This window comes from Balearica regulorum, chromosome 10 (genome assembly GCF_011004875.1).
Source record: "Balearica regulorum gibbericeps isolate bBalReg1 chromosome 10, bBalReg1.pri, whole genome shotgun sequence".
Classification (NCBI taxonomy): Eukaryota; Metazoa; Chordata; class Aves; order Gruiformes; family Gruidae; genus Balearica; species Balearica regulorum.
In genome coordinates, this window is record NC_046193.1 from 756,022 (window position 1) to 771,809 (window position 15,788).

The following is a 15,788-nucleotide window of genomic DNA, read 5'->3' on the forward strand; positions in this document are numbered from 1 at the left end:
AGGATGGCACTGCAGAGATGAGCTGCTCCCTCTTCCGTGCTCCCTAGCAGTCTGCTGATTACGTAGGTCTTTGCTGCTGGAGTCTTAACTGAAGGATTTGTCCCGTCTGTACAAACCCAGAGGTATTCACCTGAGCAGGCTCCACTGCTCCACAGCAACCACAGCCTTGGTACTTTTGGAAGCTGGGGGCTGTTTGTAAGTTGCTGGCACAAGTTTCTAACCTCTAAATATGCCTGCTGTGCAAACAAAGGAATCGTCCTCTGAAAGGTGAGAATGGAAGGCCAGGTGGCGATACGGGAAATGAGGTGAAACGTGTGGTAAGGCTATTCTTGTTTGGCATTTTAGTAAGCCAGCTCCATCTCCGCTCTGCCTTCATTTGAAAACCGCCTCCACCAGGCAGGCGCGACGTGTGGTTCTCCAGGCTGGCTGCTTGAAGCAGCGTTTTTCCTACTCAAGATTCAGATAACAGACGTCGCCCGGAAGCAAGAGGTGTGTTGTGCCATTTTATACGCGCAAAGCAGCGAAACCAATCTGCTTGGAGTAGTAAAGCCAGGTACCATATTCAGTGGCTGCAGGGGTACCCCAACAGCATCTTTTTCCTCCCTGCTTTCGCTACCTCTGCCTCGGTTATACAAAGCCACGGAGCCTGTGCAGGAGGTAGCAGTAGCTGTAGGAGTGGTCCGGGAGTTGAGAACAGGCTGGACAAAGAGAGACCGGTGCTGTCCTTCTGCCCCCTGCTCTGCCCTCACTGCGCCGGGTGTGCGGGACCCAGGAAAAGTGTAGCCTGCACATTTGAAAAGACCTGTTAAAGGGGAATGAGAAGGTCCCCTCGGAGAGGAGGATGTTATCTGAAGCTGGGAAAGATTGGAAGTTAAAAGCCATAACTGAGAATTCCAAAAGGTATGCATTGTGGTCAAAGGGAAACATATGGAATAAGTTACCAAGGGAAATCGTAGAAGCAAATTTTATCAGTGAGTTTAAAAAAAAAAAAAAAAGAGCTTTTTGATGCTGAGAGAGAAAATGGAATTTTTTAAGGTTTGCAGTGCAGTGACAGAGCTACAGAGAAATCTAAAGCATCTTCTGGTTCATCCTTCCTCAATTTGTTAGGCAATTGTCTCTTTCACAGCTTGGATGGTTGCAAGAGATTAAAGCATTTTATATAGACTGGCTTCATGCAGGGTACATCAGTTGCGCAGTACCAGGCAGCTCTGTGAGACAGGCTTGCCTTTGTGCATCGACATTTAGGGTTTATTACTTGCTGCAGCACAGTGACAGGGATCCTCACCGCTGCTGAGCAGAGGGGGTGTGTGCAGTCTCCTCTATGAGTTCTCTGTTCATTCCTGATGGGGGTGAAAAAAGCCAATATTTGTAAATCACCTAGCATAGTCACTACACATCCTTAGAAGGCTTATCTTGACAAGGCTGCTATTCCTAGAGAAGACATCTAATCTTGATTTAGTCCTGGTTTTCCTCCATTCCTGCCTTCCCCCTAAGCAAGCAGTGGTTGATCAAACCGCCAGCCCCCTCCTGTGATTGCGGAGGGCATGGGGAGAGGTACCGGTGTGTCTGCAGCTCCCAGGAAGGTGGGTTTTGCTGTCTGGGTTCAAGTGGGTCAGTGGTTCTAGATTTTCCTGATCTCTTGAGATTTGGCCCCATCTCTGTGTCTGCTCTTCAAAGGACATAATCGCATTGGCACTCGTCTGTTTGGCTGTTCCTGTGAATTCCTTTTCCATTCTGTGTTATGGTACATAATGGCACTAGGGTTTATGTCCAATTTATGCTTACATTTTGGCAGGTAGTTAGGTGTATCTAACTCTGGGGATAAAGTTGCCAGTGTAATATCACTCCCATGCTTGGAATTTGGTATAAAATAAGAAAACTTGTCAACCATTGTAAGAATTAAAAGAAATCTGCCTTGGCGATGTTTACACTACCAGCCAGGTTTGCTGCCTGCTTACGATGTGCAGCAATGCAGGGGTAAGCGGAAAAACCGGGTTAAAGAAACGGTCCTCAAAGATTCTCTGTGTAGCTTGGGAGGTGTCTTCTGCTGCCTGCGATGGGTTAACGCTGCCTCTCAGTACCGGAGCAGGGCTCGGGCTTTTCATGTTCCCTCCCTCCAGCCTGGGCTCTGTACCCAGCGCATTTGTAGACTTTGTGGTTTCCGAAATCAAAGTCGCAAACGCAGTCACGTAACTAAACTCTGCATGAATTGCTCCGCTGTGTGTGGTAGTTTAGTGGGAGTGTGTCGTATCAATTTTGGCTCTTGTATAAACAATTAGGCTTTGGCAGTGTGTGTTGCAGCTTGATTGAAAAAAGCTCCCAATAAATGAAATTACTATGTTTCATTTCATAATTACACTAGGCTTTTTAAATGGCCATAACGTGCTTTTTTTTTTTTTTTAAATGGAAGAAACGTGATACGCAAACATACTGTGTCACAACATAATGCCAGTGCGGTCATGTCTGACTCTCAGGAACAATTTCCATCTTTGTCTGCTTGTAAGGCAGATGAAGGGTAGGCATTTGTACGCATTTTTATATATACATACCTATACGTGTACGTATGTTCTGGATACTCCACGTGGCAGTAGTGCAGGTGGGTCTGTGTGGAATCGCCTTTGCTCACGGTGGTCTGTGCAGATGAGAGCCAGCTCTGAGGTGGGAAGCGTGGAGCCCTGTCAGACCAGTGCCGAAGCTGCTGAACCCCAGCAGTGACTTAGGAATTTTTTGTGATAATGGCCTTATCTGAATTGTGTGAAACTTTATTCTGTAAAATATTAGACCGTCCTTCGCAGCTGACCGAAGAAATGCCCTGATGGCATCGCCTCGGGTGCTCCAGAGAGCTGCATCTCCTGTACGTGGGTTGCGGGTCGGTGGTAGCAAGGTGGGGAGAGACGGTGAGCGAGGTCCTGCAGAAAGGCTGAAACGGTCTGAAATAACCGAAATGGAATTGGGTAGGGACTGGTAGTCACGTGATCTTGAACTGAGCAAAATTATTTGTTGTTTCCAGGTCTGATTCAAAAATTGAAAGAAATACTGGTTTTGTACTTGAAATTATTTGAGTTCCATAGTTTTATATAACTGTCACTTCTCCAAAATATTGGTAAGTCACTACTGCTGTGGCTCCGCTTCTTCTTCGTGGTCCACGTACATTTGGCCACAGGTAGGGTGAGGGGAAACGCAGAAATGACAGGGCAGTACTATCACAGAGCGAGGCTGGTGCTTCATTGCCTTCCCCTTACGTGCACAGCTGTTCCGCAGTGGGGTTTGGTGAAGTATTCCAGACTAACGGCAGTTGGGAGGGACCTTGGGAAGACACCTAAAGTCTGACCCGGTTGTTCAGAGCGTTACCCCGGTGAGTTTTAGATATATTAGGGATGGGGATTCTGCAGCCTCTCTGCGTGAGCTGCTCGGCCACCCTTGGTATGGACCTTTTCCTCTCGTGTCGGGTTGGGATCTCTTCTGCTGCAGCTTGTGCCCACTGTCTTTCATCCTGTTGGTGCTTTCCACCTCCAGGAAGGGTCCGGCTCTGTCTTCTTTGTAACCCCAGGAGATGGTTCTTGTTTCAAGTTAGTTCTTATTTCCATTTAGAAAATGTGCAGTGGTTCCCGTGACTTTCCTTTGCCCTTATCTATTTTTCCCTTAATCTTAAGATGAGACTGATAGTTATTCAGTGGCGAGGTGAGACTTACTGTCTCTCACCTTCCCCTTGCCCTTAGGTGCCGCCAGCCATCTGTGCAGGCAGCTTGGAGAATGGAGAAGAGGCCACCCCTCAATGAGTACTATTCTGCTGAAATTAATAAATTCAGTTTCTGAATATGAGGATCTGGGTGAAAGGCTCGGTAATTGCTTGTGAGAGGAAGGAGAGATCTGCCTGGAGATGCTGAACCCTGAGGGAGCGATGGCAGGAGTAGAATTGGTTGTGAAAAGTGAGGCACGGGCTCCGCGCATGATATCCTCTCCTGGCTCCAGTGCCTTGGGACCGTTCCTGTGCCCAGGCAGCGCAGGGGCCAGCCTCGACTAAGGAGGTAAAGCCTCAGCCTGTCTGTGCCAAACTGTGCGTATTTGTGCCACGATCACAGCTGTCTGTCTATCGCCACCCGCTCTGGAATGTGCTGTCGGAGAAAGGATGCTCTTGTCAAGTCCAGGAGGGTAACGCAGGCAACGCGAAAGCCCCCAAAATGTAGCCTGAAGGGATGCTTTGTGCTCCTCGCTGGTGAAGATACTGCTGGCAACGGCAAGCTGTTCTGGGACACTGAGGCCCCAAGGCTTAAACCCAACCCAACCCATAGTCGCCGAGAGCGCTGTGTGTGGGGCACAAAGCCGTCTGTGCCTTACAGACCCAGGTCTTCCTCCTCGGGTTCCCACTGAGACGAGTTGCCCTTCCCTGCTCCTGATCACACTGTCCCAACCGGCGCTGCAGGCTGGTCAGCCCTGGGGGAGATTTTATTGGGGATGAGATTTAACAGCAACTTGTCCCTTGCCTTACGGTGCTTCTCTGTTAATAATGTGAGAACACGCTGCCAGTTTCAGCTCTCAGGAGCAGCACCAGAAGGGCAGTTGCTGGTGATGATGATGCACGTGGCTCATTAGCAGGCTCGTGGGCTCAGGCTGCTCAGCGAGGGCACAAGCTCGGCTGTCGGGCTCCGTACAGGCTCAGCGTGGGCTCTGGCTGGGAGCTGGGCCTGCAGACCTGACTCATCCTCCAGAGCCCAGCCCTGAGGGGTCGTTCAGGAGGCCAGCTTTGGCCATGCCTTTGTGGGCATCTGAGCGGTTCTTTTGCCTGTGGGCCATGCGGCGTGTGCACCGAGGCTTACCGCATGGTGCTGGGTGTTGCAGGGGAAGGTGGCAGTTGCAGGGTGGACCTCTTCCAGTTCCTGCATGATAAACAGCTGAAAATCACCAGGTGCTTGCTAGGCAGCAAACGGTTATTGCAGTAAACTAATCTCTCAATCATGTGTCCTTGTCTTTACAAGAGTAAAAGGAGGCAATAAAATCCCAAAAAGGGAGGCTCTGCAAAAATGCTGAAGTGGAGCCCACTGCAAAAGGCACAAGCTGCTACCAGTCAGTTTGTTAAAGCGCCCTTTTCTCTGTTCAGCCACAGCATCACTCTTTAGCTTGAGGAAAGGAAAGCAAGGCAGGGGCAGGGTCTGTGCTATCGCCCGGCGTCACCTCGCTGTGCGTTCGAAGGGCCTTGCCAGCCAGCTGCTGGGAAGGGAGCACGGGAGCGGAAGCACGCTGGCACACTTAAAGTGTTTTGGAAGTCATAGTTGTAACTCCCAGGTAGTTTACTTTCATAAATGTTTTTTTTAAAAAAAATCATTGCTGAAGCGACAGAAAGGGGATATGACCTTCCAGAACTTAAAAATTGCTTCCTGATTCTTCTTGATTTTTTTTTTTGGCTGAAATACCTCTAATGGAAGTACGCGCAAGCACATGCCCTAATGAGAAACACTTTGCCCCGTGTGCAGCTCTGCGTCTTTGAGACATTTCTCCCACACATTCAGGTTGTGGTTTGACTCTCAGAACCACTGGTTTTGATCATATTCCACAATTTATTTGTTGAAGCTTGTGTTGCTTAAGGCAGTTCCTCTCTGATTTGCCCATTTAGTGGTCAGTGTTTGATGGTCTGTTTGCAGTGTTTCGAAGTCCAGTGTTTGCAAAAACATTTGGGGAAAAAAATTGAGAGCAAATATGTTACGTTTTTATAGATGGTGCAAAATATGTCTTTGACAGGGAGAAGGCTAAGGCATCTGGTGTGATAATGAGGGATTAAAATGTCTCTTGTCTAAATAAGTTTTTCAATGTTCTTCTATTCAGTGAGTTGCTAGCTGCTAACACCAGCCTTAAAACTCATTTTCAGGATTATTTATAAATGCAATTAGTGCCCAGAAACTCTCATTATACCTTGTATGTTACTCTATCCAGAGTCCTGTAATGGTTTAAAGTGCATTAAATTAAGATCAAATAAGAGAAAGCGATGCGGTACTGCTAATTTACTTGGGGAGTGCTGTGTGTTAGTGGCTTCTATTGCGTAACTGTTAAAAAAATCATTACCACAGCAAGTTTTTTTGCATTTCACTATTTGCCCAGACTCCAAAGTTCTGAAAATATTTGCTGATGTGTTCTGCCTGTTGCAGAATTAATGTCTGGTGTTCTCTGACGAGATTATCATTATTCTACGTTTTTCCGTATTGTGGGGAGCGTGCTTTCCCACCTCACTAAGCGTGCACACCAGTCAGAATTTACACATCTGTTCACCTCAGCCTACCCTGAAGGAATGTAGTTCTTTGTGTAGTAGATGTGCCGTGCCTGTTGATAACTGGCAAAAAATGCCGAAACCCAAGGTTTCCACCCACCCTGTAGTCCATCCATCCAGTCTGTATCTCTCCAGCATCTCCCATAATCAACCCATCCCACGTGCACACCAGAAAGCCCTCCCAATGCACTGCAGAAATCTCCTGCGTAGCTGTGCCCTACCACGTTGCTCTTCCAGCAGATCCTGGAGTGGTGACAGTCCCCAGTGAGAACTGTGGCCTGTGATGGTGAGCTTCCTTCCAGGCGTTCAAATTCTTCCTCTGCTTACTTGGCAGTATGTAGCAGAAGCCCACCACAACATCCCTCTCCACCCATAAGCCCTCAGAGTCGGTAGCAGAGACGCTGCGTTGTTGGGAATGTTGTTACGGGCTTTGAAAAGTGACCTGAGCTCCGTCCTCGTGCCCATCACACCCCCAGCCTCGCAGCACGCGGCTTCCTGACTTACGGGGCGGCAACCCCAAATCTGCTGTGCTGTCCGCGATACTGCTGTTAGCGTCAAAATAACTGGCGTCACTCGAAGCAAAATGGGGAGATCTCGTCTAGCAATGCTGCGCAGTGAAAGGAGTCAGCTGTTTGTGAGAGGTTCGTGGTTCTTTTCTGGAATGGCTAATAACTCTTATATTTCTCAATGTTTCCCCGCAGTCAGCCACCTGCCTCACCCAGCACGCAAGAAGCAATCCAGGGCATGCTATCGATGGCAAACCTCCAGTCGTCAGAGTCCTGCCTCCAGACATCGTGGGGTACCAATCAGGCGAAGAATAACTCCATCTCCACACAAAACTCTAAAAAAACAGGTGGTGGCAGCAACAAAAATGCTGGCAAGCGGTTACTAAAGAAAAGCACAAAGAACAGTATTGACATTGAAGATTATGATGAAGACCAGGACCACTTAGATGCCTGTTTTAAAGATTCAGATTACGGTAAGTACAAACGAAGCGGTCTGAGCCTGTGCCTCTACGTATTTGTGCATGTCTGCCAGTCCCCCCCATGTTTGTCATGATGCGCTTGCTCACTTTCCGTCACACTGCAATCGACTGAGTGTTTCGGTACAGAGCAGTGCAAATCACAAGAGGTCCGCACGGCAAAATTAAGCAAACACTGTATGAATGGTAGACTGACTGCAGAGCCAGTGGTGGCACGGTCGTCCAGGTAGACTGTATTTGAGACATGCTTCAATCGGAAGATATTAAGAAGCATGGAAACCCACTGAAACTGCAGCAGTCAGCCAAGAAACGGGAAACCGTCCCAGAAGTGTGTGTCAGGAACTGGTACTTAGGACAGAAATGTCCTTGTCTGCACAATAGCAATAAAATATCTAGCTAAGATGAGTGAGAAGTTGAATTTGTACTTGGAAAAGGGATCCAATGGTGCTTTGAGTGTTGGCAGAGAAAGCAAGCATCTGAAGCAGAAATGAGCACACAGCCAATTTGCCCCACTTGTATCACTTCTGCCACAGTAATCTGCAGGAGCTTTTTTGAATATGAGAAGTGAGCAAATGAAGAAAAGTAATCATGTGAAGACTGATAGGGACCGGAAAGCTTGGAGTTCCAAAGAGGGCAAGAAGCTGGTAGAGGTTTGTGCTGCATAACAGGACAGTTTGTGTGTGTGTGTGTTTAAGTCTCCCTGGCAAGCGTGGCCATTGGAAATCAGCTATTACGACTGGAAAAGTGTTTGCGCCACATCTGATCGGCAGACTTCTAGTGCCAATGGCCAAATGCCCTGGTCATGCCAAAATCACCAGAGGTGTAAGCACTGGCAACTGGCAAGAAAGTCAAACATACGTGGGACAAACCCACAGAAACTTCATGGTAAAGGCTGGGACTAAATTTAGACAGGTTGGTGTTTATCCCAGAGGCCTGTGAAGGGCCCTTTGGTAGAAGGGTTCATGTTCATTGTTTGGATGGTCGCACTGTGTGTCATTTCTCTCTGCCTGACTGTGCTGGGGTTGTAGAGGCCAGGAAGGTGTGGTCCTGATGAAGTGGTTGGCTGACCTGTCTTCAGTACCAGTCTCCCTTGAGATGAGGAAACTTGTTCGTGTCTCTTCCGGCTGCGCTGCCGCTCCACAGACAAGAGGAGGACTGATTTTTCCTGCCTAAGAAGTTTCACTGTGTATCCTAAAGTAGCTGGTCACAGTTTAATGACAATGACTCCCAAGTGTAGTGTGCGGATGAGAGCAGGAGGAATTCCCCTGAGTGTTGCAGCGGTTTTACCGCTCGGTGGTACCTCTGGGGGACCTTGCTATCCTAGCTGTGATGCCTGCAGTCACCGTGCCTGTACAGAGCAAGTGGGCCTCTGTGCAGGGTAGAGCTGTTTCCTACACTGAGACTATTGCCTTTGTTTCCTACTGTAGTTTACCCTTCTCTCGAATCAGATGAAGATAATCCAGTATTCAAATCCCGATCAAAGAAGAGGAAAAGTTCGGATGATGCCCCTTACAGTCCAACGGGTAAGTCCATGTGGTCTGTGCTGCCCAGATTCAGGCTGTCCTGCAGGTCCCTAAAAAACTTGACATTTTTCAAGGAGTGGGGAAATTGTAAGACCACAACTAGAAATTCCTTTATCAGGTGAAGGATTAATCCTTCCCAGTGCAGTGGGAGGTCATATCATGTGCTGAGACTCATGACGATCACTGTTAGCCTTCCTCTGTCAATCGGTTGGCAGGAAAAAGTCACTCCTGGGCGGGTTGTTGGTTTATTTTTCTTCACACTCTTGGCAATGGAACAATTGGTGGCCACCTTAGCAATGGGATGAGGGTGCAGCCCCAGACGGCTGAATAGCCATGGCTTTTAGGTGTTGACTATGTAAGGAGAGATGAGAGAGTGTGGGAATGGTCTCCTCCAGGTTCAGCCAAAGCTGGTGGTCTGGAAGGGTGGTGGTGTTGCCGCTCAGCAGGGGGTCCTTAGACCCCTCCGATGTGGCCCACTAGCAGGGGAGTCTCCACGGCTTGCTGTGCGTGTGACAAGCAGCCCATGTCTCATCAACCTGTGGCACTGCATGTCCACCCCCAGCTGATGGGGCGGTGAACACTGTCCATTTGGAAGTGATGCCAGAGTTGCTCACGTGTAGGCAGAAACCTCCCGTGGCTTTGGCTCCAGGTAGCTGCTAGTGTCAGCTGTGTTACTTCTCCCCAAGCCACCGTGACTGGAGGCTGTCACCACCTCCTGCCTTCACACGCAGCCTGGGGAAGGAAGGGCAGAGGCTGCAGCACCCCTGGCCCTCCCTGCTCCGGAGGGCAGAGCCCCGCTGCCCAGCGTGTGGTTATGCTGCTCGCACGGGCACGTTCTGCACGTCTCACCTGCATCTGCTTTCCTTGTAGCACGAGTCGGCCCCTCAGTGCCTCGACAAGACAGACCGGTGCGAGAGGGCACGAGAGTCGCCTCCATTGAAACTGGACTCGCCGCCGCTGCCGCGAAGTTGTCACAGCAGGTGAGGTTGCTTGAGAAGTAGTAGCTTCCAGGAAATGAAAGCCCTCTCCCCAGCAGCAGAGTCATGCCCAAATAGCAGTGCGGTGCCAGTCCTCCTCAGCATTTATTCACGCTCAGCAGTCTCGGGGAAATAAACGGGATGAGAGTCCAATACCTGACAACACCGCGGAGCAGGCGATGTATCAGGAGCGTAGAGAAGTGTGAGCGAGCGAGCATAGCTGCCAGGCTAAGACAGACGGAGGCTGCCCGAAAGGAATGTGCGTGAACCACGGATTGATGCGTGTTTGGGAGTCTGACTGGTGTGATTGCCTTGTCTGTGCAAATCGGCTGCTGGGAAGCATAAGGATTTACTGCCAAAGATTTGGGGAACCGTGGGTAATTATGGGTCAGTTTAGCAAAGATATTGAGGCACTTTGGGTGTTGATAAGTGTCTGATCTGTGGACAGGTCAGATGATAGGTGCCGAGTGCCTAACGCGCATAGGCCCCATGAGGCACAAAGGTGACAAGGTCTGCTGGAGCAAGGTTGGTGAGACACCTTGGTGAGTTGCTGGAGATGCAGGTTTTGGTGGCATTGGGCTTCTGCGATGTGTATTGTTGAGTAGAAGAGCTCTAAGAATGGTAGGAAGGTTTCGTCAGGAAGCGGACTGAAAGTAGGCGAGGGAAACAGGATGGCGACAGACCGCTGTTCTCATGGTATGTATGTGTAAGAGCAGCTACGGGTCGAGAGATAATGTGTGTGTCCTAGCAGGAAGCAGTCTGTGAATCAGTGGGATGTTTAATATCCTCCGTGCTATTGTGAAAGTGTATGAAGATACCTGAAGATAGGAGGTGCCAGTTTTTGTGGAACATCAAAAGCTTTGTTCATGCAAAACCACGCTGGTCTCCCAAGGCAGGGTCATTTTGGTCCTAGCTGGCTCCCGCTCGCCGCAGTGTACGCAGAGTTAACAAACACGGAGGTTCTGCACAAAGTGCATACATAGATGCAAGAAAGGCAAACGTGCGTGTGCAGCAGAGAGCTCTGAGCGAGATGGTATCGGAACAGAGCCCGAGCAGTTTGTACATGGCAAACTTCGTGGGTTTTCATTGTATCAGGACCCTAAGCAACGCCGCCGGCCCTTGCCGTAGCTAAAGGTCTTCTGGGGATTAATCTGAGCTTCATGTTTGTCATTTTAAAGGAGGAACAAAAAGGCAAGAAGAAAAAAAATACCAAAAAGAAGCTGTCAACCAACAACGCGAACAAACCGGCTCAGGAAGGCAGCTCGCCAGAGCCGAAGCTGGAGTCACATGCCAGCAGCCTCACAGATCACGAGTACACCGCAGGGGCCAGCACCTTTGGGGTCGCCCAGCCTAACAGGGGATCGCAGCCGATGGCACCCGGTGTTTTCCTCACACAGAGGAGACCCTCTTCATCCTCGCAGAACAATGCCTCCGCCAAAGGTACCAGGAAACGCCTGGGGTTATGCTGTAGGAATGGGGAAGGGTGAGTTGGTCATGTAATCCATGCCTTTTGCAGGGCCCTCACATGCTGTGTCTCTCTTGGGTACGTAGAAGTGCTTCGGCAGGTCAGGTCTGGTCGGAGATAGGGCCCGTGGCCTGGGCTGTCTTGGCACCGTGGGCCCGAATACGCGTTTTGCTGCTGGGCTGTTGCAGGGTGTGAGGCATCCCGTGCTGGGAAGTACTCCTGAGCGTGCCCCGAGGCTCCTGAGGAACACCTGCAGCGGTCACGTCGCAGTCCAGCCTGCCTGGTGAAGCCCTGTCCAGGGGAAGATGCATCCATGAAGGCTGTTCTGCCCAGGGCTAGGTCAGGCTCTGCTGTGGTTGGGTGGTGTTTGTACACCAGTGCCTGTGCTGACACGTACGTGAGGACATCCTACCCAGCGAGCGTAGCGCAGTGCAAAGCTGCAAACCTGTCTTGAGAGTTGCCGCAAGGGAGCAGAGGAATGTCAAACCTCGGGAGTAACACAGCTACACAACCAAAGCCAAGAGAGAGGAAGAGGTCGCTTGTTGTCTGCTGTAGGGAAAGCGTTACAAAGCTGAGGCTGTCCTGGAGTCCTGGGCTAGGACCTCCTATTTTCTGCTTGAACTTTGCTCAGAGCGCGTGACAGAGGCAGGTGTGTGGGACCGGCACCGTGTAGTGTGAAGATTAAGTGTGCAATCCCACTGATCCTGATGCAAAAAGTGAGGCAACGTGGCAGATGTTTCCTGCATTCCCCCGTATTTGAGCAAAGCAAGCTAGAGGTAGTGCGCGGTGTCCTGCCAAGCAGTAGGACATCAGAGCAGCTTGAATGGGCCACACAGGAGGACGCGCATAGCTCGTGGTAGGTGCTGGGGTCCTGCCAGGAGCTGGTAACGCCTGTGGCTGTCTGCAGAACTGGAGTGGAATGAACATATTTGCCTGGAATTGTGTCTTTGTGGTGAAATGGTGGCATTAGTGAAACAGGTCCAAGCCAGTGGAAGATGTGATGGGAAGAGGAGCGCTGAATGGAGCCAAACCCCAGTCTGGCTGGTGAGCTGGGCGGCCCAGGCAGGGCATCGTGGAGGGAGCACGTGGATCACACCTTGCCCGTGGTATAGCTCAGTCCTCAAAGGAGGGAAGGAGCCATGTCCCAGGAAGGCGAGTGGCTGACCTGGCAGGGAGCAGAGCACTTTCAGGGCCTCCTGCGCAGGGTCTTGGGACAGCTGGGGGCACCGAGGGGACTTGAGGGCCTCTCTCTGCATGGAGCACAGGAGAGTCCTGAGCCTGGGGACTACCCAACTGGGCATCACCGGGAATGTGGAAGGAGATGGTGGGATGAAGCAGAGTTAGGGAGCTCTAGGACCTCCTCAGGGAAGGTCTCAGTCTTAAAGAGCGAGGCGAAAGGATGAGAAATGAGGAAGCTTCCCGTGGAACGCGTCACCCACACTGTCACGGTCTTTAAGGCTGGACCACTTAATGCAGATAGGAGGAGTGAGGGGAGCTGAGTCTCTGCAGGTATCACACAAGAGCGCACAAGAGAAAAGGCTGTGTGGGTCTGCGTTGTGCCCGGCAGTCCCTCCGCAGCCAGGGGAGTTTCTGGCTGGTGAGCGGTGAGGCAGCGAGCGGTGCGGTACACAGGGAGCACAGACCTCACGGAACCGCGCAGCTCGTGAGCAAGGGCTCGTGGCAGTGGTGCCCTCTCATCAGCACGGGGACAGGGAAGGTTGTAGTGGTGCGTTGTAGGGCCTTGGCGTTAGCCTGAATCTGTAAGGAGTGTGTGTGTCTGTGTGTCTGTGTGTGCATCTTTTCGGTGTCCTCCTGGGCAGGCTGGGTGCAGGTGGTGTCTCTAGAGCTGGAGGAAGAGAGGGCAAGAAGAAACGTGGGGCTGCAGTGGTAGGCGGGTCGGTCTCAGAGCAGCGGGCGAGGGACCGGCTGTCCTGGGGGCCGTGCTCGGCCCAGGCCTGGGTGGGACGTGAGGCGGGCACCCCAGTGCCGTGGGCTGCCCTCAGCGGACGGCGGGGAGGTGCCCAGAGCCCCCTGGGAGCGTGCGGGTGCGTGGGGAGGGCAGGCGCGGTTACCGGCCCGCGGCTGCGAGGGGCTGTGGGGTGCCTGTGCGTGGGCAGCCTCTCCCGTGGGGCACCGGGGGACGCTGCTGGAGGGGCTGGGCCCGGAGTCACCCCGAAGCGGGGGGAGCCAGGTCGGGCGATGGCACTGCGGAGCCCCAGCCGAGAGAGGGGACGGGACCAGCCCCGCCGGGGCGGGGAGCGCTCAAGGGGTGTGCGTGGCCCCGGGGCGGGTGCGCCGAGCCCGGGCTGATGGCGGGGGGGGGGGGGGGGGGGGGGGCGGTCCCCACGCTTGCGGGGTGGTCGCAGCTTGGCGGTGCTGGGCAGGGGGGCAGGGCTGGCCGCGGGGCAGCGCGGGGGTGGGGGGGGCTCGGAGGAAGGCGGCGGCCGGTGCGGGGCCGGAGGGGGTTCTGTGGGGCGGGAGCGGGCCCTCACCCCGCTGCCCCGCTCTCCTTCCAGGAAAGCGCACGAAGAAGGGGATGGCCACGGCCAAGCAGCGGCTCGGCAAGATCCTGAAGATCCACCGGAACGGGAAGCTGCTGCTCTAGCGGCGGGGCGGGCGGGCAGCCCGGCGGTGCCGCGCTGGGGGACGCTGCCGCCTGGCTCTCGGCCACCACCACAATAATCCCTTTAACTTTCAGCGGTCGGAGTGTACAGAATCCTGCTATAAATATTTTTTAATATAGATGTCCTTTCTCAGAGTGCTGAGAGTGACTAGCCGCAAAAAGTTAATACTAATCCCGGCCGCGGGGGAGCGTGCCGGTCCCCCCGGCCCGGCCCGGCGCAGCAGCAGCAGCAGCAGCAGCAGGGACGAGGCGGGCAGCCGCCGCGCCGGGCCGGCGGGCGGGCAGGGAGGGGCGGCAGCGGCCGTGTGGGAGCGGCGCTGCCGGGCGGAGCGGGCCGGGGCCGCGGGGCCGGGTTGGGCCGGGCCGGGGCCCCGGGGCCGCGTTGGGCCGGGCCGGAACGGGGCCGTTGGGGCGGGGCGGGGGCCTTGGGGCGGTGGCGGCCGTCGGGCTGTGAGGCGTTGGGCGCGTTTCTCAGGCAACCCCCTGTCGCCCTGTGTAGCTGCGTTTCCCGAGGCATCCTTTTCCTAGAATGTAGCTTGTACATAGCTTTTGGAATAACCACCACCGGTTTTTTATAAGGGGAAAGTCTCTCCGGGGCGCCGCCCGCCGGTACCAGCTCTTTGCGTAACTTCTTGTACGAGGAGGGAGACAGTTATTTTACTAGCACCTTGTGGAGTGTTTCCGTGTTTTGTGACGATGTAATTTATTAATGTTTGTAGCTTTTTATATTTGTACATTTCTTATGGGCTTTGTTTATATACACACATTACCGGGGCGCGGCGCCCGCGGGGAACCAGAGCCACCCGCGGCCATGGGCGAGGGCCGCGAGGGCCGCGCCGGCCTGGGCGTCGCGCCGGCTTTTTTTATTATGATTATTATTATTAGTATTATTATTTTTTCGCGACATGTACATTTCTAACAAAGTTTATCGTGGCTATCTATCTATGACGGTGTTTTATTTACCGATTCATATCAAATGCTCTTGTATCGAGTTCACGAAATCTAAGTAAACCTAGAGCAAAGTTTAAAAAAAGAAAAAAAAAAGAAAAAAAAAAGAAAGCAAAGTAAACTATTTCAGGTTTTGTACAGAACCGCCTGGGCCTGGCCTTTTTGTGGGGTCGGCATGGGGCAGTGCATGGGCTCGGTGGGCAGCAGAGGCAGCCCTGGGGTCCCCGGGGGTCCCGCGAGTCCCTGCGGGTCCCTGGGGGTCCCTGGGGGTGGGGGGGTGGGAGGAGCAGGCAGGGACCCACAGCAGGTGAAGCGGGCAGACAGCCTGGCATGCTGCTCTGCCTGTTCAGCCTGGCAGGAGCAGGCAGGTGGGGGCTCCGCTGCCCCTTTACAAGCACCCCACAGGGCATTGAGCCAGTGCCACATCTCCTACCCAAATCCCGTACCAAGAGCTCCGCTTGCTGCAGCGCCACGAGAAACCCTGGCTAACGGCATGGCCTTGAGTGGCCTGGTAAGACCCCGTGGTCCACCCAGACGTGTTGGCCCACTGCCCAGCACTGCTCTCATCATCCACTTCCCTGGGACAAGCACACACTCTCCTTTCCCTCTGCTTCCTCCCTCCATCTTGCAGGTCCCCAGGTGCTACAGGCTTCCCCTTCTTTTCACTCAAACATCAGGTATCTCACCACTTCCTTTGAGCCTTTTTTCCATATTGACCCTCCTGTCCCTGGGGCTGTTTTCCAAATGCACTTTGGTTATCACGACAGGCTGAACGTGATACCCAGAGACGTGCAACCTCTGCAGCCCGTGCAGTTCTCTTTCCTAACGCAAGGCCGTTCGCATCCCTCGCCGAGACAGCTGCCTAGTGCCTGGCCACCTTCTGCTGGCAGTGACCCCAGCCAGCCACAGCCCACACAGTTGCCCACTGCCCCTTCTGACAGCCCCAGAGGGCTCAGGGTGAGCGTTGTGGAGTCCTCTGCATAGAGGTAAGCATGATGAGGACAGGCTGAG

General features: G+C 52.9%; 1 protein-coding gene across 2 annotated transcripts in view; it reads left to right on the forward strand.

Moving 5' to 3' along the window:
* Positions 1–14,174, forward strand: part of PHF2 (PHD finger protein 2) — an 85,832-nt gene extending 71,658 nt beyond the window's left edge. The window contains exons 19-23 of one of the 2 annotated variants that reach the window (XM_075762649.1): positions 6,961–7,238; positions 8,669–8,764; positions 9,635–9,744; positions 10,920–11,181; positions 13,723–14,174. In XM_075762649.1, the coding sequence (XP_075618764.1) occupies positions 6,961–7,238; positions 8,669–8,764; positions 9,635–9,744; positions 10,920–11,181; positions 13,723–13,811 (835 nt within the window). In that variant the 3' untranslated portion in view covers positions 13,812–14,174. The remainder of the gene's footprint in view (positions 1–6,960; positions 7,239–8,668; positions 8,765–9,634; positions 9,745–10,919; positions 11,182–13,722) is intronic. The other variant, XM_075762651.1, reaches the window with a different exon arrangement.
* The last annotated feature ends 1,614 nt before the right edge of the window (positions 14,175–15,788 follow it).